Here is a 17,157-nt window from a genome sequence, read left to right on the forward strand (position 1 = left end):
GAGCAATAGTAGAAAAACAGGTGCATTTCTGCTGACAGTCATTAGACATTGTTATTCATCCTGAATACAAACCAGTTAACAATGACATTTAGAAAAGTTGATATTATGATCATGTAATGCTATATATATATATGCATGCATATTCACAGTGTTTACATGCTTTAGACACTGTTTATCATGGTGCACTGAGGTTCATTATAAATCTTAAAACCCTCACTCATCATTGTGTGTTGTATATGCTCGGGTTGGATGGTTTGCTTTGTCCATCCGTAGACAAAAAACACTGGCATGTTTTTATTTATAAATCTATCCTGGGTCTACTTCCGTCATATCTTTATATACATCTGTAAACAGTATGTTTGTAGCTGTAGCCTATACGGTCCCAGGAATTATTCTTACTGTCTGTTCCAGTGGTACGTACTGGCAGAGGTGGACAGTACCAAAGGACATTTACTCCAGTACTGTACTTAACTACACTTTTTGAGTATCTGTACTTTACTTGAGTATTATTTTTTTTCTGGAAACTTTTTACTTTAACTTCACTTCAGTACATTTGAAAGACAAATATTGTACTTTTTACTCAACTACAATTCTGTCATGGTCCTTGGGTAGAATAAAGCAATAAGCCCCGCAAAGCCGTGTTTTATAAATAAAATATTTAAATAAAATAAATATTGAAAGGAATTATTTATTTTTTTGTGTGTATTTTTTGTGTATTTTTATTATTTCTTCACTGTAAAACACGGCTTTTACAAGGGGCTTATTGCTTTTATAAAACGGTTACTCCATAAAAATATTCATTTTAATATTTATTTTATTCATAAAATAAACACCAGCAACAAAAAATATGTAAGGGATAATGCAGAGCGAGGCGGCTGTTATAGCGAACCCCGACAGGCTGATCAGGACTTGAATCAGCCTGAAAGGGTTGTAGTCGCTATAACAACCGCCTCGCTCTACATTATCCCGCTTATTACATGGCTACCTACCAAATAAATCAATAATTTGACACAAAATATTGAATTAAAAAGGAGTTTATTATCATGTTATTACATGGCTTGGTTGAATTCTAATGTAGAATGCGGCCTGTTATTTCTTGATAACAGAACGCTGCTAAGTTTAACACACCGTTGCTATGGACGCAGGATTCTAACCGTAGAGACGGAACGGACAATTTTCTTTAGCGGAAGCAATACAATCGTTTTTAAATCAATAAACTCCTTTTTAAATCAATATTTTGTGTCAAATTATTGATTTATTTGGTAGGTTGCCATGTAATAAGCGGGATAATGTAGAGCGAGGCGGTTGTTATAGCAAATACAACCCCTTCAGGCTGATACAAGACCCCGACGCGAAACAACCGCCTCGCTCTACATTATCCCTTACATAGCACATGTATTCCTCCGCCAAGCAATGTAGTTCCAAAGAGGTTGCTAAGCAACACATGCAGCAACAAAGAATCGCAAACGCAGTTGCGCAGTAACACTAATGTAATGTAATCACAGGTGTGTGTTTGTCAGGGGGCCAATGTTTCGGAAAACACTGAAGCTTCCCCGGGCGCCGCCATTGATTAGCGGACCATCACCTGCTGTTAGCATTCCATTGACTCCCATTCATTTTGGCGTCACTTTGACAGCGAATAACTACATCTGAGGCATTTAAAGACTTTTGTCCATTATTTATTTCTAAAGAAACACCAAAATGTATAAAAGGCTCCATTACCTTGTATCTTACATTATGGCCCCGTAGAAGCAGTTTTTGTAAAAAACTGTCTCTGCAAGATTCGGAGGGGAATGATTCAGATTTCTCCTGGCACAGCTACTAGAAGACAGACACATCTACGTCATCAAGCTCAGTTTGAGTCTGCGCAGTACGCTCGACCATCAGGAAGTGAGTGCTTCTAATTGACTTCACTTTTCTCCGTTGAATCCAATGGGGTCGCTGTGTCCATTTCTTTTACTGTCTATGGTGTTTGTTGAGTAACGGCTTCTAACGCGGCTCAACCAATCAGAATCAAGGACCGGAACTATCCGTTTTATAAAGTAGTAACGTCAGTCAGGGGATGATTTCGGTTGGAAATGAAAGTCGGTTTGACGTCAGAACCCGACGTCGGTTTAACGTAATAAACATTTTCAACGTTGGGTTTGGTCTTCTAAATGCGAATTTTGTCATTGTTTTGGAGCACGCTAACGTTAGCTTATAGATGACAGTAAGGCTAACATATTCATACTGAAAGCCCAAAAACATTTAAATAGGGCACTATTTGACGAAACAGCCATTTGGGTGTCCGAAACCATTGTGGACGTTATTGAGTGACTTATTCAATCTCACATTCAATCCCACGACTGGAACTGTGCTCTAGAAATACATCTGATATTGATATGAGGGTTTGCAGGCATAGATTCAGAGGCATAAGGTACTGTAAGTATTACACACAACAATGCAACAATAATAAAACAATGCATTGACATTTACTTTTGATACTTAAGTACTTTTAAAAACGAGTACTTCTGTACTTTTACTCAAGTAAAAATCGGTCTTTACAACTTTTACTTGTAACGGAGTAATATTTGACCAGTAGTATCTGTACTTTCACTCAAGTAAGGAAGTTGTGTACTTTGTCCACCTCTGTGTACTGAACTGGGGGGAAAAGGCATTTCAATTTGCTGCTCCTTCCAATATTATGAAGTTGAAACTTAGTGAGCTGGTTTCATTGGACAGTTTTAAACGATTTGGAGGATGAAACATTGGGCATAGATGTTTTAACTAGTTATGTATTGATATTGAAATTTGATTGGATTTGCTTGTGTGTGAATATGCGCATGTATTGATGGATGTTAGGCTATCTGTTAAACTCAAACGAGCTGTGTCTGTCAGTCTTGGCCAGAACGCTCTTGTAAAAGAGATTCTTAATCTCAATGTGCTTCTTTTCCTGGTAAAATAGAGGTTATAATAATAACAATAATATGAAAAGTTTTTGTAAAAGGTATTATTTGCATAGTAACCCCCCACATATCCTGGAACAGAACCGGTTTGCAGGCACTGAGCAGAATAAAGGATTGCTAAAACAAATGCGTAACGCAAAGTGTACACACACTGATGATGAATCAGTAAACACACAGACGGAGTCGATCAGCTCCGGTAACAAAACACACTGTCAATCGCATGTGACGTCTGAACCTCTATGATGAGTTTCAGCATTTATACACGCAAACACAATCCCTATTATAATTCCTCTTAATGAAGTCAAGCTATTTAAAAAGTAGGCCAAACATGATTTGAGAGCTTAGTTTGTGTTTGAATGTACGAGGCGCTCCCACATGGACTTCATGGTTTGTCTTGGTCAATGCATTACCTAACATTCAATTAATCTAGCATAAAGACTATAGGTAGTTTTAAACATGACCAAAAGCATTATTTAACTATGCCCAGCATTTTGGTCATAACCTTGTAAATGAACGATTTCCCTCCTAATAAATGGTTTTTTGTTTTTTTAAGTGAAAAGACAATTAATCAACTGTCAATCAAAGCTAAACCACTCAACCACATTGATATATATATATATATATATATATATATATATATATATATATATATATATATAGTTGGGGGTAATGTATTGCAAGTAACTTGAGTTATGTAATCAGATTACTTTTTCCATGTAACTAGTGAAGTAATGCATTACTTTTTAAATTACAACAAACTAAATGAGATACTGTTTCAAATAAGCAATGCAAGCTACTGTTTTCCCATGGACTGACTTAAATGATTGAGAGTAAATGCCGAGACGTTGCACGTGAACATGAGGGTTTACTGTAAATGTGAGAATTTACTCCATCTCACTTGCACAAAACTGGGGAAAACGGTGTTCCTCAAAATCAATAAAAACCGTACAATTGAAACTCAGAATATTACATAATACGTATTACATAATACAAATATATGTATTCAACAATGTTTTTCAGCAAAGATTGAATTTGTTTTATTTCAATGAAATGATTGTACTACTTTATATTCCGATTGTTTTTTTTTTATATTTAGTATTTTTATGGGTGTTTATGGTTCTTAACTACATTAGTTTACATGAACTAACCAATGAACCTTATTGTAAAGTGTTAGCAACACATCTATGCATATCAACATTTGGTATCACAGTTGTGGTTTTTTTTGGATTTTAGTTTAGTTTATTGCAAAAAAACAAACACTCAAATTGAGGGGTTTGATTTATTTAGGCCGGTTCACAAAACAGCAGTTAATATTGTATTTGGTCTGACGATCATTTACTTTTTACAAAAAAAAAAAGAAGATATATAGCTTCTTTAAGCGTTGCACAGGTGTTTTGTACCTACTTTTTTTGGAAAGAGCCCATAACAAACCAGACTGCAGAGAAGAGACAAGAAAAACTGCACACAGGTGTCATTCCAGAAATAATTTATTTCACTTCCATTTTAATCTTTTTTGTTTTTCAACGATGTGGAAAGTACAACCAAAAAAAAAAGAAAAAAAAAGAAAAGAAAAGGACAAAAAACCTTTGAGAACAGGAACTGAGATGACCAAATAAAGCGAAGCAACGGTCCCTTCCCATTTCCTTTCCCCATGACTAACGTTTGTTCGGCTTCTCTGCCACCCCAGCAGCGACAGAAGAGGCCCAAACTTCATACCACCAAACTGGAGTGCATTACATTACAATGCTCTCAGATGCGTGTGTGTGTGTGTGTGTGTGTACTAAAGCATCAGTCTCAGTGTTACAGGCTTCATCTTCTCAGAGAGCCTTCTAGACCATCCACACCAGACCGGAAGCTGTCAAGAGTGTGTGTGTGTGTGTGTGTGTGTGTGTGTGTGTGTGTGTGTGTGTGTGTGTGTGTGTGTGTGTGTGTGTGTGTGTGTGTGTGTGTGTGTGTGTTTTTTCCACGCTCACACACATCCTGCCTTCCTTCCACCAGAAGCTTCGCTGGGGAAACACATGTTGAAAACCTAGAAATGAATCAACACTGTGAACCTGCCAGCTAGGTCATTTACGTGTCTCTCTGTAGTTCAGTGTTTGGACACTTGTGCCACTTTCCCTCCATTTCAACTGAAGACACCGAATCCATTCGGGATTCTCATGGGTTGTCTCTCAGATCATGTAACGCTCCTCTCAATTTATATGCTCATAACGTACAATCGGGGGACACACTCGTACACACAAACACACATTAGACGGCTTTCAAATAACGCCTTGACCTTGGACAAACATCCTAATTTCATGTTTGGCATTAATCTTTCTTATTCTGCATAATCCTATCATTTCCTCACACAAAATAAAACACCAAACAAACAGGAACCATCTACCTCATCTCATGGACAACGCAAATATTAAGGAAAAACAGAAAATACAAGTTTTTTTTTTCTTTTTTTTTTTTCTAATTCAAGGCACAATGTCTCTCCGTCTTGCCCTTAAACTCAGAGTACCACAGACTCAGCTGTCAATCACTCGCGAGAGGCTCCGCCTTCAACCCGTCGCCTCTCCGCTAGCTCCGCCCTCGTTTAGCTAACACTGTTTTCAGAGATGCGTCTGTTCGGGAGTGTTTTCACAGTCCCACACCAGTGAGTACAAACAAAACAAAAACAAATAATGACAGCAACGACAACAGAAAAAAAAAGAAAAGAAAAAAAAAGAAAAGAAAAAAAAAAATCTAAAATAAAACCCAAATAGTCACGTCCTGTTTTCTGTGTTATGTCAGAAATTTAAGTCATATCCATCAGCTCATTTTTGGCAAGCTTGTCTTAAATATGCACTAAGTACTGATAGATAGGATAAACATACACCGTTATGTGTGGTTTTAAGTAGATGCGTTCGTCATTTTTTTTTGTATCATTTTCTTCTCATAGACTTGTATGAATTCAAGGATTTTAGTCGATTTTCATTCGTCAGTTTAAAGGTTTACGTGAATGCAAGCAGGAACAGAGTTTGCCGTGGTGTCTTGCTTTAGACGTGGGCGAGATGAGTTTTACGAGACGCCGTTCACCAGGGCCACGGCCCCCCCGGCCGATGCCACGCCGTTACTGGGGGAGCGCTTGGAGGGAGTCAGCTCTTCCTTGCTCGCGCTAGTCCCGTTTTCCTGATGGAGAGACAACGAGATGCAGTTGAAGACTGTTCTGTGCATAATCCTCATGAAATTGTCCTTTTACGGACGTTTACATAACATTTCATAATGGTGGTACAGCTGCTCTACACACACACACTCTTGTACATCTATCTTTATGAGGACATTCATTGACACAATGCAATAGCCGCTTATCCTAACGTTACCCATCACAACTAAGTGCCTAACCCGAACCCTGACCCTAAACCTACCCTTAACCTCATTATAACCTTATCCCTAAAACCAAGTGTTGACCCTCAAACAGGCCTTTAAAGGGGTCTCAGAAGGTGAGGACCGGCCAAAATGTCCTCACTCCAATGGTCTAAAACTCAAACTGGTCCTCACAAAGATAGCTGTACGAGTACACACACACACAGGCATTTATGGAAATAGGCGCTTCAGAGTGAAGTGGTACTTTAAAATAAAGTTATTATATTTTTTCTTAAATACTACAACAGTAATTTTACATTTTTTAATTTTTTTTTTTTTTTTTTATTTACTTTTCTTTTATTATAGTTCTATTAATATTTAGAATAAACTTATTAAATATTTAGAATATAAATATATTTAGAATAAGCGTATAAAATTTTAGGTCAAATTTATTTTTATTTCTTTATTTACTTCAGTTTTTATTAGTGCCGTCAAATCAATTAATTGAGATTAACCACATCAAACAAAAACGTGTGTATATAAAAATATATAAATATGTATATATACACAAACTTATGTTAAATGTGATTAATCACTATTAAAATCTATAAATATTACAATAAATTATATATTAAAATCTCTAAAATATATAATATTACATTATCTATAATATTATCTATTAATATAACAATTAATAGATTTGATTTTCAGAAAAAAAAAAGTGCTTCAACTTAAACTTATTTCAGTTTATTGCCATCACAACATTTCTTATTTTCATATAGTTCATGTTTTTCAACTTATGTTTACATTTTACTTTATTTCAGCTTAATTAACAGTAATGTTTTTAAGATTTTTAGTTTTAGTTAACCCCGATAATAACCATAATAATTATCATCATTGCTAAATTGTGCAGCCCTACAAGATATACCTGGAACTTTTTTCTTTAGATAATGATAATAATGATGATGATATTAATAGCAACAATATGCTGAGGGGTGTGTTTAGTGTTGTAGTTTTGCCAGACCTTGGGATGGGACACGAGCTGCGTGGCCGCCTCCTTCCCTGGGAGATTCTGTCTGCTCTGGGAATCGGCACGAGAGATGAAGTCAGCAACAGAAACTATATCAGCAGAGAGAAATAGATGGGGGGGGGGGGAAACAGCAAGAGATCAAACAAGTGGAGCAAACCCATAACCTACAGCATGAAAACAGATCTTACATGTTGACCATGACTGTGAAATGAACATCAGCAAAATCCACAATCTACAATGTAAAGATGAACACAGTGATGTGGCGAGACCCAGGCAGGCGGGCAGGGATTAGGGCACAGAGCAAATTTTAATAAGGAATACGTTTGATTAAAACGTAAAATTATAGAGACAAACAAATGAATTGAATAAATATTAAAATTGTAATGGCAAATATGTTTCAAGATAACATAAAAAATAAATCTAAAGTAGCGCATGTAACAAATGAAAGTTTGTGAAGATCAGAGTGCAGAGAAAGAAAGGCCCCAAAGAAGATGCTAGCAGAGAAAAGCAGGGAGGGACTGGGGGAAGTAAATTTCTCTTGAAAGCATTTAATGACGCACTCAAGACAACATATCCTCTAGCAGGTCTGATTAGTTCAGGCTCATTTGGTGCTCTCGGAAACAACTTAATTGTGGTTTCAACACCTTTAAGAGAATAATCACAGATCTTGCAACATCTCAAGGAAACGTATTTTGCGTACGTATCGCGTAATCAACTCTAATGGAAAATACACCCACAGAAATCAATGACATGTTCAGGAAACATCATGTAACATACGAGGCATAAGAAGGATCTAGAATTCATAAAGAATATATATACACATACACACACATGCACACTCACCTAAAGGATTATTAGGAACACCTGTTCAATTTCTCATTAATGCAATTATCTAATCAACCAATCACATGGCAGTTGCTTCAATGCATTTAGGGGTGTGGTCCTGGTCAAGACAATCTCCTGAACTCCAAAATGAATGTCAGAATGGGAAAGAAAGGTGATTTAAGCAATTTTGAGCGTGGCATGGTTGTTGGTGCCAGACGGGCCGGTCTGAGTATTTCACAATCTGCTCAGTTACTGGGATTTTCATGCACAACCATTTCTAGGGTTTACAAAGAATGGTGTGAAAAGGGAAAAACATCCAGTATGCGGCAGTCCTGTGGGCGAAAATATCTTGTTGATGCTAGAGGTCAGAGGAGAATGGGCCGACTGATTCAAGCTGATAGAAGAGCAACTTTGACTGAAATAACCACTCGTTACAACCGAGGTATGCAGCAAAGCATTTGTGAAGCCACAACACGCACAACCTTGAGGCGGATGGGCTACAACAGCAGAAGACCCCACCGGGTACCACTCATCTCCACTACAAATAGGAAAAGAGGCTACAATTTGCACGAGCTCACCAAAATTGGACAGTTGAAGACTGGAAAAATGTTGCCTGGTCTGATGAGTCTCGATTTCTGTTGAGACATTCAGATGGTAGAGTCAGAATTTGGCGTTAACAGAATGAGAACATGGATCCATCATGCCTTGTTACCACTGTGCAGGCTGGTGGTGGTGGTGTAATGGTGTGGGGGATGTTTTCTTGGCACACTTTAGGCCCCTTAGTGCCAATTGGGCATCGTTTAAATGCCACGGCCTACCTCAGCATTGTTTCTGACCATGTCCATCCCTTTATGACCACCATGTACCCATCCTCTGATGGCTACTTCCAACAGGATAATGCACCATGTCACAAAGCTCGAATCATTTCAAATTGGTTTCTTGAACATGACAATGAGTTCACTGTACTAAAATGGCCCCCACAGTCACCAGATCTCAACCCAATAGAGCATCTTTGGGATGTGGTGGAACGGGAGCTTCGTGCCCTGGATGTGCATCCCACAAATCTCCATCAACTGCAAGATGCTATCCTATCAATATGGGCCAACATTTCTAAAGAATGCTTTCAGCACCTTGTTGAATCAATGCCACGTATAATTAAGGCAGTTCTGAAGGCGAAAGGGGGTCAAACACAGTATTAGTATGGTGTTCCTAATAATCCTTTAGGTGAGTGTATGCATGTATGCATATTTATCTGTCTATCTATCTATCTATATATATATAGTGACTCAATCCAGTGAACCAATGATTCAATGGTTTATTAACAGAGAGCCATTTACGTCATTCCTGAGTGACTCATTTAGACACTGACCACCACCTACTCGCAGTTTTCGTTTCTTATTTAGAGGATCATTTCATAAAAACAAAAAACAAAACAACTCTGATGCTCATCCAAAAATGAAAATTGTCATCCATGGCTGTTGAAGACTAAACGTTTATGTTAAATTCTATGTTGAATAAAAAAAAACTACTTTAATATATATTTGATGCTTTTCTCATTTAACACAATGAATGACTTTAAATGATCTTTTGGGGGTAATTTCTCAGCCAAATTTGTTGTGCGATTAATTAGCATGTGTGTTTAATTACATCGTGCAATTATTTAGATTGAAACGTTTATTTTTTTTTATTTGAATCTTTTATTAATAAAACTAAAGTTTGCACGAGTGCAAATGTGATATTGATTTTAACTTCTTCTGCTTCATCACACAGCGAGTTGTTGCTTTGCCTCATGTTCGACACCAGTCAACTTTATGAAATGTAAGATGATCTACGTCGGTCTGGGGCGGTCTGGTTGAAGGGCACGATTAATCGCAATTTACATGTAATCGCACTTAAATCGAGTTGGCTTTTTCATCGCGAATTTGAAAACACGCATCAAATATCTTTCCAAACATCAGAAGCATTTAATAACCTTGACTCCTTCCCACTCCCTCACCTGTGTCACCCGGCTGTCTGTCCCGGCTGGTGGATCCTCCCTCGGGACGGTTGCCACGGTTACGGCGCCGGCGGCTCCTGTTGCGGCGCTGGGGCCGGCCTTCCTCTTCTGGGAGAAATGAGAAGACCGAGAGCATGAGACGCAAGGGGGCCAATCTTCTGAGACAGTTCTGCGAAATTAAATCAAGCAAATTTCCCAAAGGCTTTCCTAATGTGGATTTCTTTTTTTTATATAACAGTTTTTTCGAGAGTGCAGAATTCAGAGAGTTTGCGCTTTAGAGTTTGACAGCCTTACTGATTATAAAGGGAGGCCCTTCTCTTGCCACTTGTTTATTACTAATTCACAATCTGAACACAAGTTTAGTTTATCATGCCAAGTACAACACAAAGTTTCTGGATTGACAACAGGGTTTAAATGCACGACTAAATGAGTAGGGAACTCCTGCAATACAACGACGAGAAAATAAATAAATGGGCCAACATTTTTAAAGTTCTAATTCAATAATAAAGCAGCAAATCATCATATGAGAATGATTTCTGAAGGATCATGTGACACTGAAGACTGGAGAGATTTTATAACTAAAATAGTTATATTACAATGTAATAATATTTCACAATATTACCGTTTTTAGTGTATTGTTTATCAAAAGTCAACTACATGAACTAAGAATGAAAAATACCACTAAAACATTTACTTATCTTACAGTTTCTTGATTGCTTAAACACTATAACCAGAACTAACATTTCTAAACAAAAGCACACCCATTTCCCTAAACTATAAACACTATTCCCCTGTTTTGATACATGAGTCAGATTTGTTGAACTGTCACTGCAAAACTCTACACACAAATCCCTTCGTTTCTCATTGCCTACACCATGCTGTCATTTAGAAAGCACTAGCATTCAATATTGTTCACTCAAGTCAGCACGGCTTCAGCTCAGTTAGACACAATTACCCAAGTGGAAACACTAAGAGTCAAAATTGATCACACACCAATGAGAACCTTCAATACAGGGGTTTTCAAAGTGTGGGGCGCACCTCTCCAGGGGGCGCCAGAGCATGCCAGGGGAGGCGCGGAGAGTGGTAAAAATTACAGCCTAATAATTAGTTTAAATTAATAAATTAAAAAAGTTAAATTGTTAATATTTTGAAAATAAGGCCACGTTTAGACTGCAGTCTTGATACCCAATTCTGATTTGTTACCTTTATCCGATTTTTTTGACCATCCGTTTACACGTTCTTTCAACTGTATCCGATTCATGCGTTTACACTTGCCATACTATCTGAAGCATCGCGCATGCTTGAAGGGTTAACTTCTCTAGCACAGCTGGACGAACGCGAAATATGCTTGATGCTAGCTCTGCGATATATGCAAAGTTCGCCAAACATCACCATGATTTTGAGGCGGAGGACGACGAAAAGTGCCATCATTGCAGCCTGTGCATATGCTTCAGTTATTGTGTGAGACAGATCTCAGGACTGGTGGGAGCATATTCTGCTTAAATATTGGCTTTAACAAGGAGCAGTGGGTCCGAAATTTTAGTATGAGCAAGCCAACCTTTGATAAGTTGTCAACATTTGTCCACATTCCTCTCCTACGACGTCCCTTTGCAGAAGCACGTCAGGGTTTCTCTCGTCATTAAACCGCGGAGACGTTGCATAATGCCTCAGAAAATCAGATCTGCCTGTTTACATGACAGTCGCATTGGCACATTTCTGATTTATATCTGATTTATATCTGATTTATTTCCACATATGAATGAGGCCTGAAACCGATCTCGAAACATCCGAATGCATGCGTTTTCCTGTTTACACGTTCATAGAACACATCCAATGTGTCACATATGAGCAAAAAAATCGGAATTGGGTCACATTTCACTGAGAGTGTAAACGAGGCCTAACTGCACTTTTCAGCACTTCATGTTAACACAAACAATGATAAAAGTGAGGAGTTAAGAGTCTGACATTGCTGTGTGTGTGTGTGTGTGTGTGTGTTTTCGCCATTGGGTAAGTTGTGTCAAAAGGGAGGCCCACTGTCTTAGACTTTGAAAACCCCTGCTTCAATAGATAGATAAAAGGGCCAGAGTCAGTTCATTGGGTTTTGGAACAATGGATCCAGAAAAACATTAAGAAAGAGGATGAGGACACTGGAGTGGAGGAGTAGGAGGAAGAGGTGAGGGAAAAGGAAGAGCACTAGGGAGTGGAGGAAGAGGTGAAGGAAGAGGATACTGGAGTGGAGGAGTAGGAGGAAGAGGTGAGGGAAGAGAAAGAGCAGTAGGGAGTGGAGGAGGAGGTGAAGGAAGAGGATGAGCAGTAGGGAGTGGAGGAAGAGGTGAAGGAAGAGGATGAGGACACTGGAGTGGAGGAGGAGGAGGAAGAGGTGAAGGAAGAGGAAGAGCAGTAGGGAGTGGAGGAAGAGGTGAAGGAAGAGGAAGAGCAGTAGGGAGTGGGGGAAGAGGTGAAGGAAGAGGATGAGGACACTGGAGTGGAGGAGGAGGAGGAAGAGGTGAAGGAAGAGGAAGAGCAGTAGGGAGTGGAGGAAGAGGTGAAGGAAGAGGAAGAGCAGTAGAGAGTGGAGGAAGAGGTGAAGGAAGAGGATGAGGACACTGGAGTGGAGGAGGAGGAGGAAGAGGTGAAGGAAGAGGAAGAGCAGTAGGGAGTGGAGGAAGAGGTGAAGGAAGAGGAAGAGCAGTAGGGAGTGGAGGAAGAGGTGAAGGAAGAGGATGAGGACACTGGAGTGGAGGAGGAGGAGGAAGAGGTGAAGGAAGAGGAAGAGCAGTAGGGAGTGGAGGAAGAGGTGAAGGAAGAGGATGAGGACACTGGAGTGGAGGAGGAGGAGGAGGAGGAAGAGGTGAAGGAAGAGGAAGAGCAGTAGGGAGTGGAGGAAGAGGTGAAGGAAGAGGAAGAGCAGTAGGGAGTGGGGGAAGAGGTGAAGGAAGAGGATGAGGACACTGGAGTGGAGGAGGAGGAGGAAGAGGTGAAGGAAGAGGAAGAGCAGTAGAGAGTGGAGGAAGGGGTGAAGGAAGAGGATGAGGACACTGGAGTGGAGGAGGAGGAGGAAGAAGAGGTGAAGGAAGAGGAAGAGCAGTAGGGAGTGGAGGAAGAGGTGAAGGAAGAGGATGAGGACACTGGAGTGGAGGAGGAGGAAGAAGAGGTGAAGGAAGAGGAAGAGCAGTAGGGAGTGGAGGAAGAGGTGAAGGAAGAGGATGAGGACACTGGAGTGGAGGAGGAGGAGGAAGAGGTGAAGGAAGAGGAAGAGCAGTAGAGAGTGGAGGAAGAGGTGAAGGAAGAGGATGAGGACACTGGAGTGGAGGAGGAGGAGGAAGAGGTGAAGGAAGAGGAAGAGCAGTAGGGAGTGGAGGAAGAGGTGAAGGAAGAGGAAGAGCAGTAGGGAGTGGAGGAAGAGGTGAAGGAAGAGGAAGAGCAGTAGGGAGTGGAGGAAGAGGTGAAGGAAGAGGAAGAGAAGTAGGGAGTGGAGGAGGTGAAGGAAGAGGATGAAGAGTAGAGAGTGGAGGAAGAGGTGAAGGAAGAGGAAGAGCAGTAGAGAGTGGAGGAAGAGGTGAAGGAAGAGGATGAAGAGTAGAGAGTGGAGGAAGAGGTGAGGGAAGAGGATGAGCAGTAGGGAGTGGAGGAAGAGGATGAGCAGTAGAGAGTGGAGGAAGAGGTGAGGGAAGAGGATGAGCAGTAGGGAGTGGAGGAAGAGGTGAGGGAAGAGGAAGAGCAGTAGAGAGTGGAGGAAGAGGTGAAGGAAGAGGATGAAGAGTAGAGAGTGGAGGAAGAGGTGAGGGAAGAGGATGAGCAGTAGGGAGTGGAGGAAGAGGTGAAGGAAGAGGATGAGGAAGGTGAAGGGGAAGGGCAAGGCCAAAGAGACAAGCAGTGCCACTCTAGTTGCCCATGTCTTTGTCCATGCTATGACTATAAGAGTCTGGGCAACGAGTTCAGACAAACTTGAGTCGCTTCACCGTCGCCTCGATCATAAGAACCTTCATGGAGAAAAACAGGTACAGTAGATGTTCATCATGTGAAAGGTCTGTGAGGGGGGGAACCACAAGAAACATAACTTACCAGTTTTGGAAATGTTGTTTTGAATTTATTGCACCAGTGTGTAAGACTATGTTGCAGTGTGTGTGTTTGTGAGGGCTTGTGTGTGACGTCTGAGGGCACAGTTTTTTTTTTTTGCAGCAAGAGTGAACGGTTATGAGTGTAGAGCTTTATTTTGACCTGAAAATAGGAGGATATTTGGGGAATTAGGTGAGACGTTATGGATTTGCGCTTACTTCAACATTTACATTATTATAATCAGAAAAGAGATCTACCAGAGAAGTTGAATCAGTTGGATTTTGATTGCTTGGTTTAACGCATTTAAAGCCTGATAAACAACATCTATAACTGCATAGGCAAAGAGGAAGTAGGTCAGTTGACCACATTAGCTACACATCACCTCACCACAGGCTTCAAAAAAAACAACTCTAAAATAAAAACACAGATGAGAAGAAAACTAGCGAGGTGATGGTGAATAACCACAAGAGAACAAATAAAGTGAGAAAACACTGTTTTGCTGCTGCAAATCACTCACTTTAGGAGTGTGGCGACGTGCCACGAGATACACAGAGATTTAAACGTGCACGATATCAGCATGACTGAGTTGAGTTTGGCAAAACCTCTCACAATGCTGCCATTATATTGTTCTGTCTTTTACTGCATATGATAAATCATACTCAGAAAGTGGAACCGAAGTGGCATTCATTACAAGATGATCAGTGTATCATGTAGAACGGACGTGGCACGTTCAATGGACGAGAATCCATGAAACCGCAACATTAGAACCGTATCGTCTCGTGAGCTAAGTGTATCGTCACACCATAACTGACATCATTAGACTAAAGATGGGAAAGGGGAAACCAATACTGCTATGCAAACACAGGGGCAGATTATGTGAGCTCAAATGTTCTTCTTACGGCGAGACACGGCAGGCAAAAACATAGATTTTTCATGCAGTGGTCAGTTTTGAGATTTTGAGCTAGTTTACTCCTTCAATATGTGTTCTTTCAAGCTGCTATAAAGAAAACATTGAAAATATACATTAAGATGTTTATTTTATTACATTTTGTTTACTCGCGGCAGGAAGTTTCTCCCAAATTTACCAAGAAGTTAGCATTCCAGCACGACACGCCGAGATCCGTCTGTTCACTGAAGTCAGTCATGACCGGTATCGTTGTAAAGCTCTGTAAAGCTTAGCAGTATTCGGAAGATATTTTCAGAGGGATTTGTTAATAAATCATTCCTGGCCTGAATTATGTGACATTTTAATAAAAAAAATATGGCGAAAATCGATTTAAGGCTATGGACCGTATATTTTGATTTCCTAGGCAATGAAAGAATATCCTGAAATCCCTCTGAATTTTTTTTTCATCTTGTGTGTAAACAAAATGAAAAAAGAATTTTGCACCTGACTTTATCATATGTTCAGATCTATCTACCGAAAATATATGGAAAATCGTGCATATTTAATGAGATAATGCCTAATTTGCATAATTAAACATACAAATTTCTAAAACTTGTAATACATTTTTTTTATATACTTGTGTAAGTAATCAACTGAGGAAGTTTCATGGTGAGATCTATTATTTAAAAATTTTACCCTATTCACCTGTAGTGTCTCGCCTTAACTCAACCTGTGCGCATCAAAATAACCTGGAATTGTGTCATACCCAGTCCGTTCTCACTGGTGGCTGCCTGATTGTCTGATTCGTTAGCGGCTGCATCCATAAGGCTGGGTTCCTGGTCATTGCGGCGGCGGCGTGAGCGTCTCCTGCGGTCGATGCCGCCCATGCTCTCACTGGCGTCGGTATCGCCGCCCAGTTCGCCGTCTCCCTCCAGCAGAGAGAACGGGTTGCTGTCTGGATCTCGGAGCACTGGAAACACACAGAAGATCAGCAGGGCACAAAATAACAAATGATAGGCAGGAGTTTGCATGAGGGGCTTTCGCACCGGAGGAACGTTTTCATAGTTCCTACAATTACTGGCAGTAGTCGTCGCTTATTGGCGTGTTTGCACCGCAGGAACCGGGAACGATTTTAGTTATAGGAACACCTTTTTGAGGGGGGACTAAATTAGCTCCTACTTCAGAGTAGTGTCTAATCCAGCACATGTTGTCAGTGTGATGTAAGTGCATGTTGGAAAAACACTGGTTTTCACTGTTATACGGTAGGGGGCGCTATTACGCATCTTCTGAAATAGTACAGAATCTCCACATCAAAACAGAAGGAGGAGAAACACATGATAGAAGCACTGCTTATGCACATGTAAAATAACAATCCACAACATTAAACAGCATACAAATCAAAACTGCCTAATGTTACTGAATGAAATGTCGTGTCAGGACGAGCTCTAGGGCTGTGAAGCTTTAGGGGTGTTGATGGACTCGATCTACTCTGTGTTTTGATCATCGTTCTGAATCCCATCTGAATGTAGACGGACAAAAAAAGCGATTTTCTAAGGTTTTTTTGTTCAAAATGTTGCTTTATGAAACTTACCAACATTCAAGTGTTGATAAAAATGAATGCATAGAACTAGAATAAAATGCCTTTGTGTTGTTTAAAAGCAGAGGGTCTGTTCTTTCCTTTGATATATTGCATGTTCACATATTTATACAACAGAAAATTCTGGGGGGCCAAAAAAGTGGTCAAAAATACTGGCAGGGAAAGAGTTAAATATTGTGAATACTTATTTTTATTATATATTATCTAAGACTGCCACTAACGACTATTTTTGTATCGATTAATCTAAACGATTAAGTTTTCCGCCAAAAATCAACAATTTTACTTGAGAACAATATCAATTGTATTGATTTCTCTAGAAACTATAGTTCCCACAACTTTTGCTAATTTAATTTTCATGATACTTTCAGTTGTTTTACTAGATGACAACTTATTATTATTACTAATAGAAAGAGAGATTTCACTCACGAGTCACAACTGAGCAACTCAAAAAAAGAATATGCGCTATAAAAGGCTCCAAGACTTTATTTA

At 39.7% G+C, this 17,157-nt stretch overlaps 1 protein-coding gene across 3 annotated transcripts in view; it reads right to left on the reverse strand.

Annotated features, from left to right (window-relative positions):
- Positions 1–4,414: 4,414 nt before the first annotated feature.
- Positions 4,415–17,157, reverse strand: part of fxr2 (FMR1 autosomal homolog 2) — a 31,020-nt gene continuing 18,277 nt past the window's right edge. For 2 of the 3 annotated variants that reach the window (XM_084405776.1, XM_084405778.1), the window contains exons 14-17: positions 15,838–16,041; positions 10,127–10,234; positions 7,300–7,394; positions 4,415–6,101 (exon numbers count right to left, since the gene is read on the reverse strand). In XM_084405776.1, the coding sequence (XP_084261902.1) occupies positions 5,991–6,101; positions 7,300–7,394; positions 10,127–10,234; positions 15,838–16,041 (518 nt within the window). In that variant the 3' untranslated portion in view covers positions 4,415–5,990. The remainder of the gene's footprint in view (positions 6,102–7,299; positions 7,395–10,126; positions 10,235–15,837; positions 16,042–17,157) is intronic. The other variant, XM_084405777.1, reaches the window with a different exon arrangement.

This window comes from Rutilus rutilus, assembly GCF_951802725.1.
Source record: "Rutilus rutilus genome assembly, chromosome: 3".
Classification (NCBI taxonomy): Eukaryota; Metazoa; Chordata; class Actinopteri; order Cypriniformes; family Leuciscidae; genus Rutilus; species Rutilus rutilus.